Source organism: Cyphellophora attinorum (assembly GCF_001299255.1).
Source record: "Cyphellophora attinorum strain CBS 131958 chromosome Unknown Contig10, whole genome shotgun sequence".
Lineage (NCBI taxonomy): Eukaryota > Fungi > Ascomycota > Eurotiomycetes > Chaetothyriales > Cyphellophoraceae > Cyphellophora > Cyphellophora attinorum.
The window spans coordinates 772,797-790,011 of record NW_017253238.1 but is presented as its reverse complement, the minus strand read 5'-3'; the positions used below and the strand labels follow the sequence as shown (position 1 = coordinate 790,011).

Genomic DNA, 17,215 nt, shown 5'->3' with positions numbered 1-17,215 from the left:
AGCAAAAGCGAGGAGCAGGCACCAGGGACTCCATGAACACTATATGTAACCATTTCAGGTGGTCGCCGTGGTCCGGGACCCGGGCAGATGGTTAGCAAAAAGCGAGGGACTTCCGGCACACCATAATGCACGGAACGCGTTCATCCTGCCAATTGCAATGTTTTTTCACGCACGCAGACACAAAGGGTGCAGAAGGCTGATCGGCTCAACACTGGGGAAAGAGGTAAGGCGACTTGACTTGACATGGGTCGTTTCAGGAAGGAAAGATGGAAAGCTGGTTCGCAGTTGCCATCAATGAGCTAAGCCCATTAGCGTCAGCTCCGGTGGCAGGCCAAGCTGTGGGAACACGAGCCTTGCCTTTTCTCCTACTCCGAGGCTACTCGGTGTCAATTTCTGTAGCGTCCTCCCTGGCTACCAGGTAGTTAGGTTTTCTCGGTGCCTTTTTCCTAGCAATCGACGCTCAAGTCAGGCTCGTCCCAAATCCATCGACTTGATCAGTTAAACAATCGCAGGCCTTCAGTACCCTCCCGGAGTTCGAAATCCAAAATGAGCGGCACACAGGCGTGGTCACGGTAGGAGAAGTGGGAAGCCCGCCCAGTAATTTTAGCCCACAGCCTGGAAGGTTCGGCCCGCCTGTCGACCTCGGGACACAAGACCGCCACCCCTCGCGACATCAGGCTAGGTTCAGGCTCAGGCTGTTTGTATTGTACAACCACACCTGTTCTGTGACGTTCGTATCGAGGTAGTCGTTTGGCAAGTAAGGAGCTCAGAAGCTGCAGGTAGTTGCCTTGATGTGTTGTCAGCTCCAATCTACTGGGGTATGGGGCGGGGCGTGCATGAATTCGAACAGCAAGGCAGACAAAGGCGAACTCGTGTTCGTGCGCCCTGGATTGCCTACAAGGCGAAAAGCTATGCATCCTCCGTGGGATGTGGTGGGCGCCGAGCGGTTCACTCTCCAGATGAAGACTCCTGATCTGCATCATGATCGATACACAGCACTGCCTCATATCTCGGCCCAAGGACAAGTCTGTCTGCACGCTTTCGGTCAACTCCAGAGCAGCAGCTTCTCTCGTTCTGAAGATTCGGCTACCAGTGCAGGATGAACCCACGTGTGGAAGCCGATGATGAGGCTGCGACTTTGAGACCAGACGATGACGAAGCTACAACCTTGAGACCAGACGATATAGGCACTATCAGCGATGAAACTGCGACTTACGTGCAGGCCGCGGAAAGTACGCTTGCGAATAGTCTTGCTGCTCAGGTACGCCTTTCTCACAATCACGGACCTGACCAGAGATACATGGAGCAACGATCCCTCCCACCTCGAACGGTGCAGTTCAAGTAAGTCATGACACGTTTCTGGGACAGAGGCCTGCAAGTTGAGTCCAGGCTAACAGCAAAGCCCTCAACTTGAGATGCATGCCCAGAAGTTCCGAGAGATCGTCGAGGAGTATAGGCATTCTGTAACGGAAAAGCAGATCAAAGATCTTGATCTGAGCAAGACGCATTCTTGGGACGAAGTCTTTCGTGTGGTGAGAACTGCACAGGATAAGTACATACGAGCTGGCCAGAAGCCGGTCAGGAGAGCTAGCAGGTTCCTCGGGAGGCAGTCAGAGTCGGTTCTGCCCTTTCTCAGGATCATTCCGAATGGCACTTATACGTCAATGATTTGCGGAGGACTGAAGGTAGTCTTTGAGGCAAGTACATGTGCATAACTACCGATCCTCAGACGCCCGCTAAGTGGTTAATAGTCGGCCATGCACCTGAGCAATGCACGCGAGGAAGTACTCCGAACCATTGAGGATATGCCTGAGATCATTCTCCAAGCTGAGCATGCTGTGGAGACGTTCCCACCGGATCTAAGTCTCGACGATAAAGCAGATGAGCTATATCTATCCATATTCACCGCCCTCCAGGGCGCTGTCGAGTGGTTCGCGAAGAACCCTATTGGTCAGTACGAGCTTGAGACAGCGAAGGGAAGCTAATCGAGCACTACAGGCAAGCAGACTGCAGCTTTGGTTCAAGGTCCACTGTACAACAAGGCCTTCAAGCAAAACATCAAAGCCCTTGACGATGCTCTGGAGTCCTTCAAGAAAAGGTGCGACACACTTCGCGATGGTGCCATCGTGGATACTCACAAGACCGTCAAAACCACACATACGCTTGTTGGTCAGGTTGCAACCACTACAGGCGAAATCGAGGTCACCACTAAGGACACCCGTGAGCTTGTTCAAACCTTGCAGAGCGGCGCGGAGGACCTCATGCGCACCGCCAATGGCACGGACGCTCGACTCATACAGGTCAAGACGGAAGCTCAGTGGGTTGGAGAGGGAATCAATACGCGCATCGGCGACGTTCAATCTACCCAACGTGCTACCAGAGCGCGAATTGAAGATATCCATGACGCTCAACATGCTACCCATGCAGCGGTGGATAAAATGACAGACGTGCAAAGAGCCATTCATGAAGCGACCGAAGCTATGACACTTTCCCGTCAGAATGCGGAGTGTAAGCGTTGACGTCCCTGTTTCGCTCAGATGTGCTCACACCTTCATAGGGCAGTCGAATGCAGCTAAGCAGATCCGACAACTCAGACGAAAGGTCAAAAGACTCGAAACATCTGGGAGTGCTGCCTCCCTTTCAGATCTGCTAGAGATCATCGACGTCGACGAAAATCTTGCAGAGAACGACCGGATGGCAGTCCGTCGAGGATGTCAGTCGCTCTCAGCCTCAGATGCTCAAGTACCACATGGGATCATAGTTGGGCAAATATACACTGACTGGGTATCCGCAAATGACTCCGGCGCGTTGTTCATCGAAGGGGGACAGCCCATGGTAAGCGGAAATCGATACACATCACTTTCGCTACTCAGTTGCATCGTCACCGATGTCCTCCAGCAGGACATAACGATCCATCACTTCTGTCGCCGCCACGTCAGAGTTGACGATCTGTTTCACGGACCGAAAGGTATGATGAGGAACTTGATCCACCAAGTTGCACGATATTTGAATGCTTCCACAGCGCTCAAGTTTCCACACAACCCACGAAATCGAAAACTTCTGGAGTCGCACGATCTCTCAACCTTATGCGCATGCTTTGCATACGTCGTGGAACAAGTACCTGATGACCCTGTCATCTTCTGCATCATTGACGGCATTGACGCTTTCGAAAAGCACACATGGGCTGCAGAATGTCGCAAGGTGATGAACACCCTTCAAGATATGGCCCATGGCGAGGCAGATGGCCCGGTGTTCAAACTGCTTGTCACCAGTCCTGGTCGCAGCAAATTCGTAGGCTCGGACTTCGACGACCAACAACGCATGCGGCTGGCCAGCGCGGGCAATACCAGTCGAGATAATCCCACGCCGCGTGAGTTGGCACAGGGAGCTCGACGACAGCAACGGCGGCGCAACAGCGAGGTCTATCGTGGGTTGAGAGCCAGCGCGGTCGCCGCCATGAAGGAGTCGTCAGACGAAAGCAGTGATTCTGAGCTGTCGTCGGCGTCGAATCCTGATTGAGGTGGCCGGCTGCCACCAACACTGATCTGCTGAGCTCAAGCCAAGTCCAGCTGCAGAGGATCGACACATCTCATCAAGTCACAAGTGACGTCCGTTCCACGATGCGGCGCCTGAGCTGCTTTGCTGTAAATGTCACCACAGCCATTCACTACAACTGTTGACGACTGTCCCCACCCAAAGCGCCCATCGCCCACAATGACAAACCGAGTGCTTGCAATTGATTCCTCGAGTGCTGCCTCAAGAATTCTCCTCATCTAATAACAATTTCGACTTGAATCCTCTTCAACTCAGAAATTCCCCCTCCATCTATTCGATTTCTTCCTGGGCGTCATCATGCCGAACGCCACTGGTATCATGGCAAATCCACTGGACATGGGTACCACCATCTCTCGGTAGGGATCATTGACTGCGGCCCTCCTACTCGCTCTGACTTTGTCCCAGACACACAACCGAGGCTCCAGTAAAAGTTGTTCTACTCAATGATGGGCAAAACTCGACCACACATTACCTTCCTGCGTCTCTACTATCGGCAAAGTCAGGATTCTTTCGTGGGTGCTTCCGCGATGAGGGTTCATTCATCGAAGCGGTTAATGGAGAAGTTATCTTGCATGACGTGGATCTAGAGTGCTTCACGTTGTTCGTTCAGTGGATCTACACTGGACATGTCTGGACAGCTGAAGCGGTCGAAGCCTTCGCCAAGGATGACAGCGACGGTCAGTATTACGGCTCTGACATACAGTCCTTCGCTGCAGAATTGTGGCTTCTGGGAGATCGTCTGATCGCGGAAGAATTTCAAAATCACTGCATGGACATTCTGCGCATGGCAAGTGCAACTGAGAGACTTTCCACATTCGTTCTCAAAGAGGTTCAGGACGCGGTATATCGGACAATCTAATGCTACAATACATCACCAAGCAGATTGCATTCGATTGTGTGAACGAAGGCATCTCGGAGTCCACGGTGAAGTGCTCGAGTTGGGAGCAGTTGCAAGCAGACAAGGTCACGCGCATTTTTGTGGAGTCCAACAGACTGTTCAGGATCGCAGAGAAGAATAGGAAGGATCCCGCTAAGTCAGACGACTGCGACTGGCATCTCCACGTCGAGACATCCAAGGGGGAGTGCCAGTCCAAGCGTAAGAAGCAGAAGATTTGACCAGGCAACGGGCAACCTTGGTATCAAGGCTTCAGAATAGTCGAGACTCCATCACAACGACGAGCACACGATGCAGTGTTGAGGCGTCAGACTGCTCAAGACTGATGTCCCGAGAGGTCGCCAGGTTCAGAATTAGCCAGACGGAGGCACGCGATCGCGACCGACGATGGCGATGCCGTTACATCCACGATAATCAGAGTATCACCAACGCGAGTCTCATCTTTCTCAGCACACTGATCTCGAGGCCATCGAGCTGACCACGCGTGAACAAGGTATCACGCATTTGTCCTCGCTCTACCGGCGGGCTATCTCGAAGTCGTTCTCTCCTCGTGTTTTTTGGGGATTTCCGTTTGACTTCCGACTCGGTGATAGACAAGACATCTGAAGATGAACGCCAAGACACTCAAACAAGGCAACCTTTGCTAGCATAGTCCAAATTTCTGATGCGACACTCGACTGCAGGCACTTAACAGCGACATCCTGTTCACCCACCGCGAGCTGTCTCAATAACTACTACCCTCATCGAACGAAGTCTTCTTCACCTACCACATTTCAACACAAGATGGGCGACGATTCATTTGTTGGGAAGCGGAACGCTTCAGTCGCTCTGGAATGGGCTCAGTAAGAGACTCATATGACTGCGTTCCAGACAAGCTAATGCGTCACAGGTATGCGACAGAAGAGACTGTCAGGGTCGTTGTCGGCGAAGACGGCTATCAAGTCATCTACCACCTCCCTCCGGCAGCTTTGAAAGCGAAGTCGGCTTACTTCAGAGGCTGCCTGTCCGGGTCATTCAAAGAATCTGAGCAGAACATCATCACCCTGGACGATGTCAACCCCAAGACGTTCGCATTCTTCGTCCAGTGGCTCTTCTCGGAAAAGATCTGGCACGTCGCAGCAGTTGATTCCAAGGACGCTAGGGAGACTGAGATGAATATGATTGACCTCTGGATCTTGGCGGACCGACTTCTTGCGGAGGATTGCCAAAACTACTGCATGGATTCGATCAGAGCGACAGTTTCGCATCAGAAGACAGTTTCTGGATGTGTCAAGGTCATAGGTAAACGAGTGTCTGCTGGCGGGCAACTCAAGGCATTTTACACGCAGCAGATGGCTTCTTCTATGGCCCGTACTCGAAAAGCCTCCTTTGATACCGGACACTCGCCGAAACATGAGTCCTGGCTGAAGGAGCTCGACCAAGTTTGGGATCAGGCGAGCGCAGAGGCAACCAAAGATCTCTTCCTGAAGTACATGGAAGAGAGAGAAAGGATGTATGTTTCACCTGCAGCGCTAGCAGGCTGTCACTGGCACGTACACGTCGACACCTCAAAGGACGAGTGCGAAGCCAAGTTTAGGGCTGTGCACGCGACTACTGCGTCCATCGACACCAACAATCAAGATACGGAGTGGTAGTTGGAAACCAGATAGCCTGGAGGACGCAATCACGATGAGCGGAAACTGCTAAGGGCAGAAGACTGCTGCTATGGACGGCGAAGCCGCCACGTACGTGTGCGAGAGTGGCACGTATGTCTCCAGGAAACAGTATTGTCGCATTCGAGGCGAGGTCAAACAAAGAGCTTGACTTCAACGACCGGCTGGTAGCGAGAGGCTTGAAAGATTCACCAAGAGGTCAAAGGTGAGAGTGGCCTACGACACGTTGATAGGTTCAGCAACGAAGATCGAATTGAATTGCATGCCTACACCACGCTGAAGGCCTACTTAGGAATGTCTGAATTGCCTCAGATACGCCAGCTCAATCGATGGACCGTATCTGCTTGGTTGCCGTATTCTGGCTGAATGTGTCCAAGACCACAGCCCATATGCTGAACGCTGTCATGTTCTCGTCAGAAGATTAGGCTAGCGTGGTCGCAGACTCTGAATTGGAAGAACTCGTGGCTCTCTTCCTACTTCGTACCAGCCTTCTGTCCGTTTTCGGATGTGACCCTACTCTCCGTGTCGTCATGCACATGGTAGCGGCAACCCTCACCCTGAGCAGGGTCTGAGTCCTTCGATCCCAGGTCGACATAATGCTGGTAACGCAAGAAGATTTCAGTCTTGACTGTCTCCGGGATCCTGGCCCAGTAAGCTCCGGACTTCATCAGTTCGCGCAGTTTCAGTCCTCTTGTCATGGCGTGGGCGATCTTGTCCATGGCATAGCTTGACAACTCCGAGCCCTCGCACGTATGTGCAACAATGGAAGCGAGTTCAGCGAACAGGATGCACCCAGCAGAAGCATGCCAATCGTGTCCCGAATACTCAAGATGAAGTTGCCTCATGACGTCCATCGCTCTGTTCTGTAGATCCTCACACATGATGCTGTCTCCCAGGATCCATAAGCCGATGAGTGGCTTGGTCCTATCGAGATTGCCGCCAAGATCGTGAATACGCAGTAGCCACGCGACAAAGTGGTGGAAGACCGCTGGATTTGCATCGCGGAGGTGGACGACGTTGGTAGCGCCTTCGGAAAACTCGTCGCTTAGACATGCTCTGAAGTATGGTGATATGACTTTTAGCGGCGTCGGTGGAAGATGGTAGGTGGCGGCCTTGTCGCCGGTCCCAACGACTATCTTGACAGGCGTCTCTCTAAGGTGTTCTGCTTTGATGATCGGACGTTTAGGGCATCTTGTCGCTTGGTTGCTGTTGTCTGCCGGTGGACGAGCCATGACTACGATTCTCCGAGACTCGGTCGTGCTGTCGTGCTGGAGCGTTCGACGGAAGGCACAACCAATTGAAGCGTTTGCACAGCTCTCAAACTTCAAACTGTGTGCTGAAATGCACTGAGTAAATGCATGAGCAGACTCCAAGTTTCGTTGCGTCAATTCTTTCGACACCTACATCCGAGCATCACTCCTGGCAACGGCTTCACTCGAGTGCCATTGCACCGCCAGATTTCACCTGACAAAGAAGTTGCCGTTATTTCTTGGCAGTTTGTTTCAATGCCTCTCAGAAATTCCGTCTCTTAATGGCATCCGAAACCACGAAAACTTTCACTAGAGACAGCTGCGAAAAGTACTATGGCGACCACATCCCAACCCGAGCCCGCTATCGAGGTACATACCGGTGTTGAGAGCCCAACTTGGTCGCTGAAGTGAGTCGCGTGTCTGGGAGAAACTAAGGATGGTCGGAGGCTGACAGTTCCCAGCTACATAGCAGAACCGCCTGTCAAGGTCGTCGTCGGACCGGCCGAAAATGCCAAGTCGTGGTATCTGCCATCGGGTCTCCTGAAGTCGGTCTCGGGTTACTTCCGAGGATGTCTCAATGGCAACTTTGCGGAAGCGGCATCCGGCGAGGTCCTGCTCACGAAAACCGATGTTCGCACATTTGAGTACTTCCTGGGGTGGCTACTTCGTCGCGACGAGTTGAAGACTGCGCCCATCAACGACCTGGAAGACACATGGATCCTGGCCGACCGCCTCCTGTGTGAAGGTCTTCAGAATGAGGCGATGGATCAGGTTCGTGCTCGAATGCACCGCGCAAATGCAATAATCCAAAATCCATCTCCAGCCGTCAACAATCACCGGCAAAAACACGCTGACGTGACACTGCGGCGACTGAGTCGATTGTCCGAGATGACAAACGCAGGTTCTGAGCTGATGAAGTTCTGGTTCGCAAATACCGCCTGGAATTTGACAAAGCACGATACTCTTTTCACAAATTTCACCTCATCCGAAGACTGGAAGACTTTTCCTGATCATCTCACCAAGGAGCTCTTCTCTGAATATCACAATTGTATCGTTCTCGGCAAGGACTCCGCTAGTCCAGCAGCTCCAGGAGGCTGCTCGTTCCATGTCCACGAAGGCAACAAGTGCGACGGATCTGGTGGTATTAAATCGGATCCCGATGCAACACAGATAGTCAACTCTGGCGACATTAGCTCCGCAAGCGCGAAGAGGCGTAAGTTGTCAGAAGTAGCCGTGTCCGATTCAGGCGATCCATCCACTCCAACATCAACTTTCACTGGCTTCGGAGGTCGTGGGAGTGGCGCGGTCCGCGGCAGCATACCACGAGGAGGGGCCACACCACGAGCAGGTTCTTCGTCGCGTGGTAGAGGAGGCTTCGTGCCGCGTGGCAGGGGAGGCTGAGTCTGAGGCAGCTGATCCCGGCGATCCTAACACGCCACGTTTGGCTTCTGAACAACCTGAACCGGTCAACAGGTGCTGTTCTTCTTGAGCAGAATTACTGCCGCTACAATTCTGAAGCGCCGGAAGTCAAAAACAGCGACGGAAGGTCGACGTGCGGAACTGAGATAAAAGGCGACGGGACCCGACAACTCACGCAAGAAGATGGTGGGAATCGTCGAGCTTGCTTACGCATCCTGTCCAGGAGCATCAGCGTTCCGTCCGCGGTCCATGTCAGCAGGACGTCAAGATCATCGACAGGTACCAGGACGCGCGGATGGACGATTGTGCACTCCCTAGCCAAAGAGCTGCAATTAGGTGAATGGTAATTCCAGCCGTGGACATCGGCGCACGTAGATTCCACGGCTCTGCCAATGGCGACGGGTTGATTCACTTCTTCTTTCCCTTTCCCTTCTTCCCACCGCCACCTCCCTCGATCGCCCCTCCACCACTCGGCCCACCTCCTCCACCACCCATCATCCCACCCAAGCCCCCCATCCCGCCCATCATGCTCTGCAGCGCCGCCATATCCGGCATCCCTCCCCCACCAGCACCTGGCATGCCTCCTGCTCCAGGCGCACCGCCCATAGCCTTCATCTCCTCCATCGCCTCCTTCAAGAAATTCTCACTGACCCCGCCACCACTCACCGCAGCACTGTGTACCGGTAAGATCGTGCCCATCTTCCATCCTCGCGGCGGCTTGACTTCGCCGCTCTCCTCGAGGAAGTTCTCCGGTATGGGCAGACCTTGGATTCGCAAATCCAGGGGGCTGTCTTTCTGTGTTGGGTTCGCGACTAGATATTCGCCGATAAGTTTGTAGAGGTGTGCTTTACTTTTGATGCCAGGGTGTAAGGGCTTGTGTGTTTCTGTATCGAATAGCTTGATGCGTACACGGCCGGGGTTGGCCCAGTCGTTGGGATGGAGCTTGTCGGGCTCAAATGTTATTTGTAGTTGGGAGGGCGCGGGGTTTGACTTGAGAATGGACTGGAGGGCAGAGATGAGGGAGTAGGCTAGCGGGTTCTTGATCGCGAGCGACGGAGGCACGCGGCGGCCAGTAGAGCGTGTGCGGGTTGCGTCGAAATAGACTGGGTAGAGAAGGCAGTGGCTTTTGAGATCTGGTGGGAGGTTGTTGTTCCTGGCCGACTGCTGGTGTGAGGGAGCGGAGAAGGACGTGGGTGGTCCATTGCGGAGGAGAGTCGGGTTTGTGGACTGCTGTGTGGTTGGTTGTGGTTTGTGTTGTGCGGTTTTCTGCGACAGCTGTGGCGGCCACTGCGCTATGGGGCGCTGACGCGGGTTGCAGGGCATGTTGGGAGGAATCGGGCAGGAAGGCTTCTGGGTCGTCGATCTCAGGGTCGGAGTCGGAGACTTCTTCTATGCGGGCGTGCGACATTGTTGCGGTGGTATATGGGTGTGAGAGACGATGACAGTGGCGTAGATGATGGTCGACGGATGCCAGATCAGAGGAAGTCGAAGTGAACGAGGGCGTAGTTCTGCCTCCAATTTTCCGATGTGACGCCGGTTGACTGGTGCGGGGCGCCAAGATGACGGTCGTGACTGCCCGCAAGGCTGCGAATTCCAGGGACCAGTGGCAGGGAGCACAATTCGAGGCGTCCCTTTCCATTATTTCTGCTCACTGCAAGCAGCACTACTCAATTAGAACAACGGTGGGCGGACTTCAAGGTGCGCTAGATCGAGAAGACTGCAAAATCCACGGTACAATGCATGAACACAGACTTCAGTATGTGCTACACTACTGACCACCAACACTGCTACTAGTATCGCCAGCCGCAACCCTCGCCTGCCAAACTGCATTCACCGAGGCTGCCCATACACCGTTCGGATCAACGCTATCCTTCACCATGAACGCCTGGCTCTCATCCGGCGCCGCCACAGGCTCCCTATAGTACAGTCGGTCAAGCGCACACTCCACGCTCTGAGCCGTCTTCACAACCCCATCCTTACCATCACTCTTGCCATCTTGTTGCACCTTCCCAGTCTCGTCGATGAGCTCTTGGAATGCGCGCACCATCGTGCTCAAAGGCGTGAGCCAGCCTTTCGGCCAGCGTTCCTTCAGGTCACCGGGTAGGATGCCCGTGTCGACCACGGCAGGCATGATGCAATTGACAGTGATGTTATCCTTGGCGTACAAGGTGCCGCCGATGGCGCGTGTGTATCCCAGTATGGCATGCTTGGCCGCGCTATACTGTGGCGCGATTGGGAATGGATACTGCGCGACGCAGCTGGCTGTCATGACGACTTTAGGATGATAGATCTTCGCATGGTCTGCACCTAGCCGCTGCTGAGTCTTCCGTGCATAGTGCACGAAGAGCTTCATGCCATAGTAGTTAGCCAGCTCACACACAGCAATACAGTCCAGATTGGGCTTCGTAGGCTCAGCCTCAAGGTCCCAAGGAAATAGCAAGCTCTCTCGGTCGCCGATGCCTGCATTGGCGGCGTAGAAGTCGATCTGCCCGCCGGTCCACTCGAAAGCCTTCTTGAACAGCGCAGCATGGCTATCCCAGTCAGCGATATCGCATTCGACAAACGTCGCCCGGGAGGAGTCCAGTGGAGGATTCAGGTTCTTCCATGACTCGGGCCGGATGTCTGCGCAGACGACCTTCCAGTCGGGTTGGTCGAGGAGAGAGCGGGCAAGGGCCAGGCCGATGCCTGAGCATGCTCCGGAGATTACTGCGTGTTTTGTGCGGATGGATCCCATGCTGTGTCTACGTGTGGGAAATGCTGAAACTGGATGGTGGTTTTGATAAGGTTCGGTTGTCGTATGTGCTTCATGGATATGTATATAAATGCAGAGGGACTGAGCACGCGCTTAGCCGAGGCAGTCTATCGCGCCTCCTACCATACGCCACCATTACTAGGCTTTGGTATTCTGTGAGCGGGGGAAAGTCTATACTTCACTGTGACCCCAGCTTTGCCTTTTGAATTCGTGGGGAGCTCGCAAGCCATGTGTCGTATATGTCCATACGAGTGAGATGCATCTTTCACGCTCCACTGGATACCCGGCGGGCTTCAGCCATCCCGCAAGAACCCTATCCGCAACATTCGGGTCGATATCGATATGTACGGTGCGGCGCGATTTGCACGTGGAAACCGACAAGCAGCATCTCCCAGAGAAAGGATCCTGGGCCAACGCGTTTCATTAAGTCGAAATAGACTCACTAGCAGAGGCAGGCCTGATCACTTCATGTCACGTGACGAATGCCCGTATTGCCAGTGCAGACTGATGTGCAAGATGGTCTTGCAACTGACCATTCCATCAAATGCTGCAAAATCACTAGCTATGAGCTCCAGCAACCGACCACAACGGCGCAACCGTCTCCACGGCTCGCTCAACAACAGCCTGTATGCGATCTTTGAGCACCTTCTGTGCACACTCCACCTCCAGATTCTCCAGCCACAGCTTTGCGACGAACTTGTCGATTTTGATTTCCAAGCCAGGCACTGGGATACCCATGGCGGCTAGACGTGCACGCTCGCTGGCATCTCTATCACCATCTTCAACGCCTGGATCCCCCTTATCCACCATCATGTCATCCTGCCGCGGCGGAGCCGTCTCGATCGGTGTGATATTCTCCCCAAATTGCTCCTCCAGAAACATGCACAACCGACTGAATCGCTCTTTAGGCGACAGATAGGCGTGTATGTTCCGCTGCTTCGTGTCTCCATTCGTGTGCTTGTGGTGGTGATCATGGCTATGCTGTCGACTCGAATGCTTCACCGACGCCGGACTGCTCTCCACGGTCATCAGAACCGCCATTACTGCATCTGCAATGCCGTCGTTCGCGGTATTGCCCTCCCATTCCAGCTCTACCTGCTTCTCGCGACCTGACCACTTCAGTGTGATGCAGCCCATGACGACGAAGAGGCGGGGCTGTTCGAGTGGAATTTCTTCGTCTGCTTCGTCCTTGATGCCGTTGGATTCGGCTTTCATGCCGCCGTTTGTGAGGATTTCGTCCTTGACTGGTCCTCCTATCTCCTCGATGCTGCCGAATGTGCCTTCTAATGCCCATTTGATCAGGTCGATGCTCGCGGCAGCGAGCGTGATGTGTTGTCGGCAGAGAATGGTGGTTGTGGTCAGGCCTGCATACTCGCGGAGGTCCTCGGGCGCCATGAGGCTCAGCTTGAAACCATTCTGGACGAGCACTCCGTTCAGCATGCGGCTGTCTTCTGGATCTGTAGTCTTTGGAGGAGGCAATTGTGCCAATTTGCCTACAACCTTGGCCATCTTGTCCTTCCGGAATGGAATGTGGATCTCGGCACCGTTCTCGGGGCTGTACACTTTCGTTTGCTGCGCATTGGGATCGCTAGTAGTTCGTCTCGTGTTGAGGTCGAGTAATCGTGATCTCAGCCTTGCAGCTTGTGACTTCTCACCGTGCACGAGGATGACATGCGGAGCTGCGACTTGCTCGATGAATTCGACATTCTCCACACCAGTCACATGTGCTGCGAATTGGAACTCCTCGACTGTGCAACGACGTGGGATCATGACTGCTGCACCGTCATCGCGGACCTTGCGGCCCATGGCCTGTGCTCCAGGATTGCTGCCGCTCATAATGGCGGGGATCTGGTCGGGCTCGGTAAGGATCGTCCTTGCCATGGTGCCTTCAACGTTGTATCCGGTCATGACCACGCCATTCTTCTGATCGGGCGCCCACCTTTCCAGCAAAATCCTGGACATGCTAGATTGAAGCATACCCGGCGACGCCAACATGACGCAGGGTCCGATATCGTCAAATTTGTCGAGGTTGCGCAGACTTCGTACGAAGCGGAAGTCCCACGGACCGGCACTCACGCCCTTGGCGTTGCCACTTGCTTCGGCTTCGGCCATCCTCTCTCTGAAGATTCGCTTGATGTTGTCATTCATTGCGTTGATGTATGTTTGGTAGACGACCATGCATTTCCGGGCAGTGTTGCCTGTATAGTAGATAGGGATCTTCTGTAGATCTGGATGTCGTTGCCAGTAGTCTTCAAGGATCAAAAGCAGCTCCTGAGCTCTGCCCAAGGCGAATACGGGCATGAGAACTCTGCCGCCTCGGTTCACGACGTTGGTAACCGCTTTTAGCAGTCCAGCCTCTCGCTCAGCTCGTGGTGGGGCGTTGGAGATGCCGAAGGTTGACTCCGTGATGAGAACATCGATTTTGCCTGTTCTGGAGACATCGGGTACTTGTGCTGCGACCAGATGTCGATCTTGCTCCCGTGAATAGTCACCCGTGAAGAAAACGTTGAGTCCGGCGATGTTGATCAGGAACATCGCAGCACCCAAAACATGACCGGCTGGGTAGGGCGTTATTTGCACTCCTGAGACTGTGTGCGTCGTGTAGAAGTCGATGGTCTCTATTCGCGGCAGTGTTGCGACGTGGTCTGCTTCTGTGTATAGGGATGTCCGCTGATCGGATGTAGAGGATGTGTTGCCGACTCGGACTGAATCTTGTATGAGCCACTTGTAGATGGCTTTTGTGGGATGTGTCATGAACACTCGGCCGCGAAAGTTCGTCTTCGCTAGCACGTACGGGAGGGCTGCTGCATGATCTAAGTGGAAACTATATGGTGGTCAGTTGTCGATTCGGTGCAGAGGATGTAATGGACACCGAAGTCGGGCTCAGGGCAGCGGGAGAGACAACACGGGTACAGGCTTGTTGTGGGAATGTGTTGTATTGGTGTTGCTACACATCTGGCTGTGGAAGTGACCCTCCTCTTGATGCCTCTCGATTTCCATCAAGTCTGACAGGAGACCACTCCTCGACCGTCCGCCAACAAACGCTTTCTGTCGATGTCTCTATGGGAGCAAGAACCGAAGCAACGCGGGAGGGGAGAGGTACGTACTGGCTGATGAGCAGAATGTCGACGGTGCTGAGGTCGAATTCGTCGAGGAAGGGCATGGCCGACATGCCTTCTCTGCCGGTATGCATGCCTACATCGAGCTATTAGACGGTCAGCAGGGCCTCGCACTGCCGCAGAGTCGAGTCTCACCATCACCGTCTTCCCTTTGTACTGTATCACATGGCATGATCTACCGACTTCCTGGCAACCCCCCAAGCCTGTGAAGACGAGCTCATCTTCCGGGCTGACAGGGTCGTCGTCTACATCGGTCGATGTTGCCATCGCGGATGCCTTCCTTTTGCCCGCCATACTGCACAAGCAAAAAGGGCTCCTCTGGGTTTAGAGGGAGGTCCTGGCGCATGTGCTACCATAAGGCACCGAGTGCCCTTGCGAGTGTTCAAAGCAACGCGTGGTAATGGCGTCCTCGACGCTACCTAGCAAATCGATTGACGTATCGAGTCTTTCTGCCCTATGCGTCGCATTTCATGTTATTTACTGTCCTTGCTAGCACACGATCGTGATTTGCGACGGACAAGGGCAATGCTACGAGAGAGTGAAGTTAATTCGAAGATCGCAGGACCGCAGGTCAACTTTGAAGTCTCCGAATCCATGTGATCACGTGCTCAGTTGCCAAGGCCCTTGAGAACGGGATGGGGTCATGAAAGAACAGCAGACAGGCATCTTTCACTGTCATTCTCTCCATCAAACATTCACCACCTCTCGCGCATATCAAATAGGCCTACCAAAGGACACTCGCGCACCTCATCACTCAACACGCAAGAAGGCTCAACCAGAAAATAGATGATTGGCCGGTGATGAGAGTACGTCCTCGGGTCAGAGAGGAGCACGGTTGCTCGCTCGCATCCTCCGCACCCCTCTCAGGATCAAAGCGATCGCACAGGCACAAGCTCTCAAGATGAACAGCCACGGCGTCAATTCGCATGCGCCGCCGCAGCGACCGCAATTCCCTCCGAACAATGTCTCGTACCGCAGCGATTATAGCCAGCCGAATGGCAGACCCAGTCCAGTGAACATACCTTCGCCACAGGCGTCGTTCAATTCGCCGTCACCACAGTCTCAGTTCAGCCCGACTTTTTCGCAGCCAGCTGCTAAGCGGCCGAGGTTAGAAGATGGGCCGCCATCATTCAGCGGGTCCCCACATCCTCTTACTCCTACTGCGCAAGCGACATCTCCGTTAGCTGGACCATCAGTCAATGGCGCAATGCCTCAGCCGACGCGACCAGGGACAATGCCTCCTCCACAGCGCCCAGTCGACCGAGAAATGGGTAATGCGCAACAAGACAGCAATACTTGGACTGGCGCAGGTGTTAAGCTCGAAGAAAACCAACAAAACCTCAATCGCCTGGACTGGACTCCAACGACACCCACGCAAGGGATACCGCCAACCAACAGCATCGACGGCCCCGCTGACCAGTCGAGGAACACTCACGAGGACCAAGCGCGACATGAAGCAAGACTGGACTGGGAGGAGTCTCGGAAGGTACAAAATCCTCTGTGGCAGCCGTTTCTATACGGAGGCAACCTGAACGAACGCATGCGCAAAATTAGTCAGCAGGAGCACCTTACGGATCCGCAAGCTGGAGTACTGGTCAACACGCATAAGGGCGGACCTCCACCAGTGGCTAGAGTTAATGGCGAGCAGGGTGCGACGCGTGTCATCGACAAAGGCCAAGCGATTCTGGACTACCACAAGGGCGATCGACTAGGTGACATCCTGAAATGTGTCATGCTGGCAACTAAGACACGGCTTACTGGACTGGTGAGCCAGTCCTCGCGACTCGCAAAGGAGAGGCGTTTGCACTCAAAAGGAAGAGTACCGACTGAGTGGGAGGATTTGGCTGTGCCCTTAGATGCTACAGGCGATGCGGTGGCGGTCGAAGGTGCAGCAGCCACTGTGACTCCCAACCCACTCAAACGTATGTTTCGTCTAGAGACGTGACTATGCAGAGCTAACTTTGACAGGTACTCTCGACCAAGCAAACAGCGACGGCATGAGCGAACGATCAGCCTCTCTACCTCCAAATTCGCAGGTGGCCATTCTACGACGGGTCATGGCCGAGGAGAAGATCGCTGAAGATGCAAGAAGAGCGAAACGTGCGAAGAGGAAAGCCGCAGCGGACGAAGCTGCCGAGAAGGAACGCAGAGCGAAGGAAGACGATGCTGTAAACAAGGCGTCGGCTGAAGAGCCCAAGAAATCTCAGAAGGCAGCCAAAGTGGAGCAGAACAAGCTCAGAGAAGCGCAGCAACACAATACGGTCAACACGGCTGCTCAGATGGCGCTCGGCGGCATAATGAAGAAGTCGAAGAAGTACGCCTGGATGGCAGGCGGTGCAGCCAGTGGTACGTCGACCCCTACGAAACCAGGCCTCGGGGCGGGATCATCTGCTGCAAGTACACCTAAGGCAGTCGAGAAGCCAAAGCCTGTGGCCAGGGAGAAGCTCTTTTCGGCCTGGGACGAGGACAAGGACCCTGGCATCCAAGCCAGAGATGTCCTTTCAGTACTCCAGATCGACGGCAAGGCAACCAGAGCATACACTCGAGGGAGTGCGACGTTGCGATGAGGGGCT

The 17,215-nt window shown here is 54.1% G+C and overlaps 9 protein-coding genes across 9 annotated transcripts; 5 read left to right on the top strand and 4 right to left on the bottom strand.

Moving 5' to 3' along the window:
- Positions 1-1,099: 1,099 nt before the first annotated feature.
- On the top strand, positions 1,100-3,519 carry AB675_8144 (uncharacterized protein; the record flags this gene model as incomplete). Its single annotated transcript, XM_018148568.1, has 5 exons — positions 1,100-1,341; positions 1,403-1,685; positions 1,752-1,950; positions 1,999-2,508; positions 2,558-3,519. The coding sequence occupies 5 exons, from the start codon at positions 1,100-1,102 to the stop codon at positions 3,517-3,519; spliced, it is 2,196 nt and encodes a 731-aa protein (XP_018001041.1).
- A 333-nt stretch (positions 3,520-3,852) lies between these two features.
- AB675_8143 (uncharacterized protein) lies at positions 3,853-4,414 on the top strand (the record flags this gene model as incomplete). The annotated part of the gene is made up of 2 exons (XM_018148567.1): positions 3,853-3,911; positions 3,961-4,414. The coding sequence occupies 2 exons, from the start codon at positions 3,853-3,855 to the stop codon at positions 4,412-4,414; spliced, it is 513 nt and encodes a 170-aa protein (XP_018001228.1).
- An 819-nt stretch (positions 4,415-5,233) lies between these two features.
- AB675_8142 (uncharacterized protein) lies at positions 5,234-6,084 on the top strand (the record flags this gene model as incomplete). The annotated part of the gene is made up of 2 exons (XM_018148566.1): positions 5,234-5,292; positions 5,340-6,084. The coding sequence occupies 2 exons, from the start codon at positions 5,234-5,236 to the stop codon at positions 6,082-6,084; spliced, it is 804 nt and encodes a 267-aa protein (XP_018000988.1).
- A 491-nt stretch (positions 6,085-6,575) lies between these two features.
- AB675_8141 (uncharacterized protein) lies at positions 6,576-7,334 on the bottom strand (the record flags this gene model as incomplete). Its single annotated transcript, XM_018148565.1, has 1 exon — positions 6,576-7,334. The coding sequence occupies one exon, from the start codon at positions 7,332-7,334 to the stop codon at positions 6,576-6,578; it is 759 nt and encodes a 252-aa protein (XP_018001134.1).
- A 351-nt stretch (positions 7,335-7,685) lies between these two features.
- On the top strand, positions 7,686-8,753 carry AB675_8140 (uncharacterized protein; the record flags this gene model as incomplete). The annotated part of the gene is made up of 2 exons (XM_018148564.1): positions 7,686-7,759; positions 7,814-8,753. 2 exons carry the CDS (start codon positions 7,686-7,688, stop codon positions 8,751-8,753), a joined length of 1,014 nt encoding a protein of 337 aa, XP_018001281.1.
- A 426-nt stretch (positions 8,754-9,179) lies between these two features.
- Positions 9,180-10,179, bottom strand: AB675_8139 (Signal recognition particle SEC65 subunit; the record flags this gene model as incomplete). The annotated part of the gene is made up of 2 exons (XM_018148562.1): positions 9,180-9,998; positions 10,045-10,179. 2 exons carry the CDS (start codon positions 10,177-10,179, stop codon positions 9,180-9,182), a joined length of 954 nt encoding a protein of 317 aa, XP_018001043.1.
- Positions 10,180-10,539: 360 nt separating this feature from the next.
- On the bottom strand, positions 10,540-11,505 carry AB675_8138 (Short-chain dehydrogenase 5; the record flags this gene model as incomplete). Its single annotated transcript, XM_018148561.1, has 1 exon — positions 10,540-11,505. The coding sequence occupies one exon, from the start codon at positions 11,503-11,505 to the stop codon at positions 10,540-10,542; it is 966 nt and encodes a 321-aa protein (XP_018001095.1).
- Positions 11,506-12,081: 576 nt separating this feature from the next.
- AB675_8137 (Endoribonuclease ysh1) lies at positions 12,082-14,909 on the bottom strand (the record flags this gene model as incomplete). Its single annotated transcript, XM_018148560.1, has 3 exons — positions 12,082-14,347; positions 14,631-14,728; positions 14,778-14,909. 3 exons carry the CDS (start codon positions 14,907-14,909, stop codon positions 12,082-12,084), a joined length of 2,496 nt encoding a protein of 831 aa, XP_018001094.1.
- A 634-nt stretch (positions 14,910-15,543) lies between these two features.
- On the top strand, positions 15,544-17,209 carry AB675_8136 (uncharacterized protein; the record flags this gene model as incomplete). The annotated part of the gene is made up of 2 exons (XM_018148559.1): positions 15,544-16,564; positions 16,611-17,209. The coding sequence occupies 2 exons, from the start codon at positions 15,544-15,546 to the stop codon at positions 17,207-17,209; spliced, it is 1,620 nt and encodes a 539-aa protein (XP_018000943.1).
- Between the last annotated feature and the right edge of the window lie 6 nt (positions 17,210-17,215).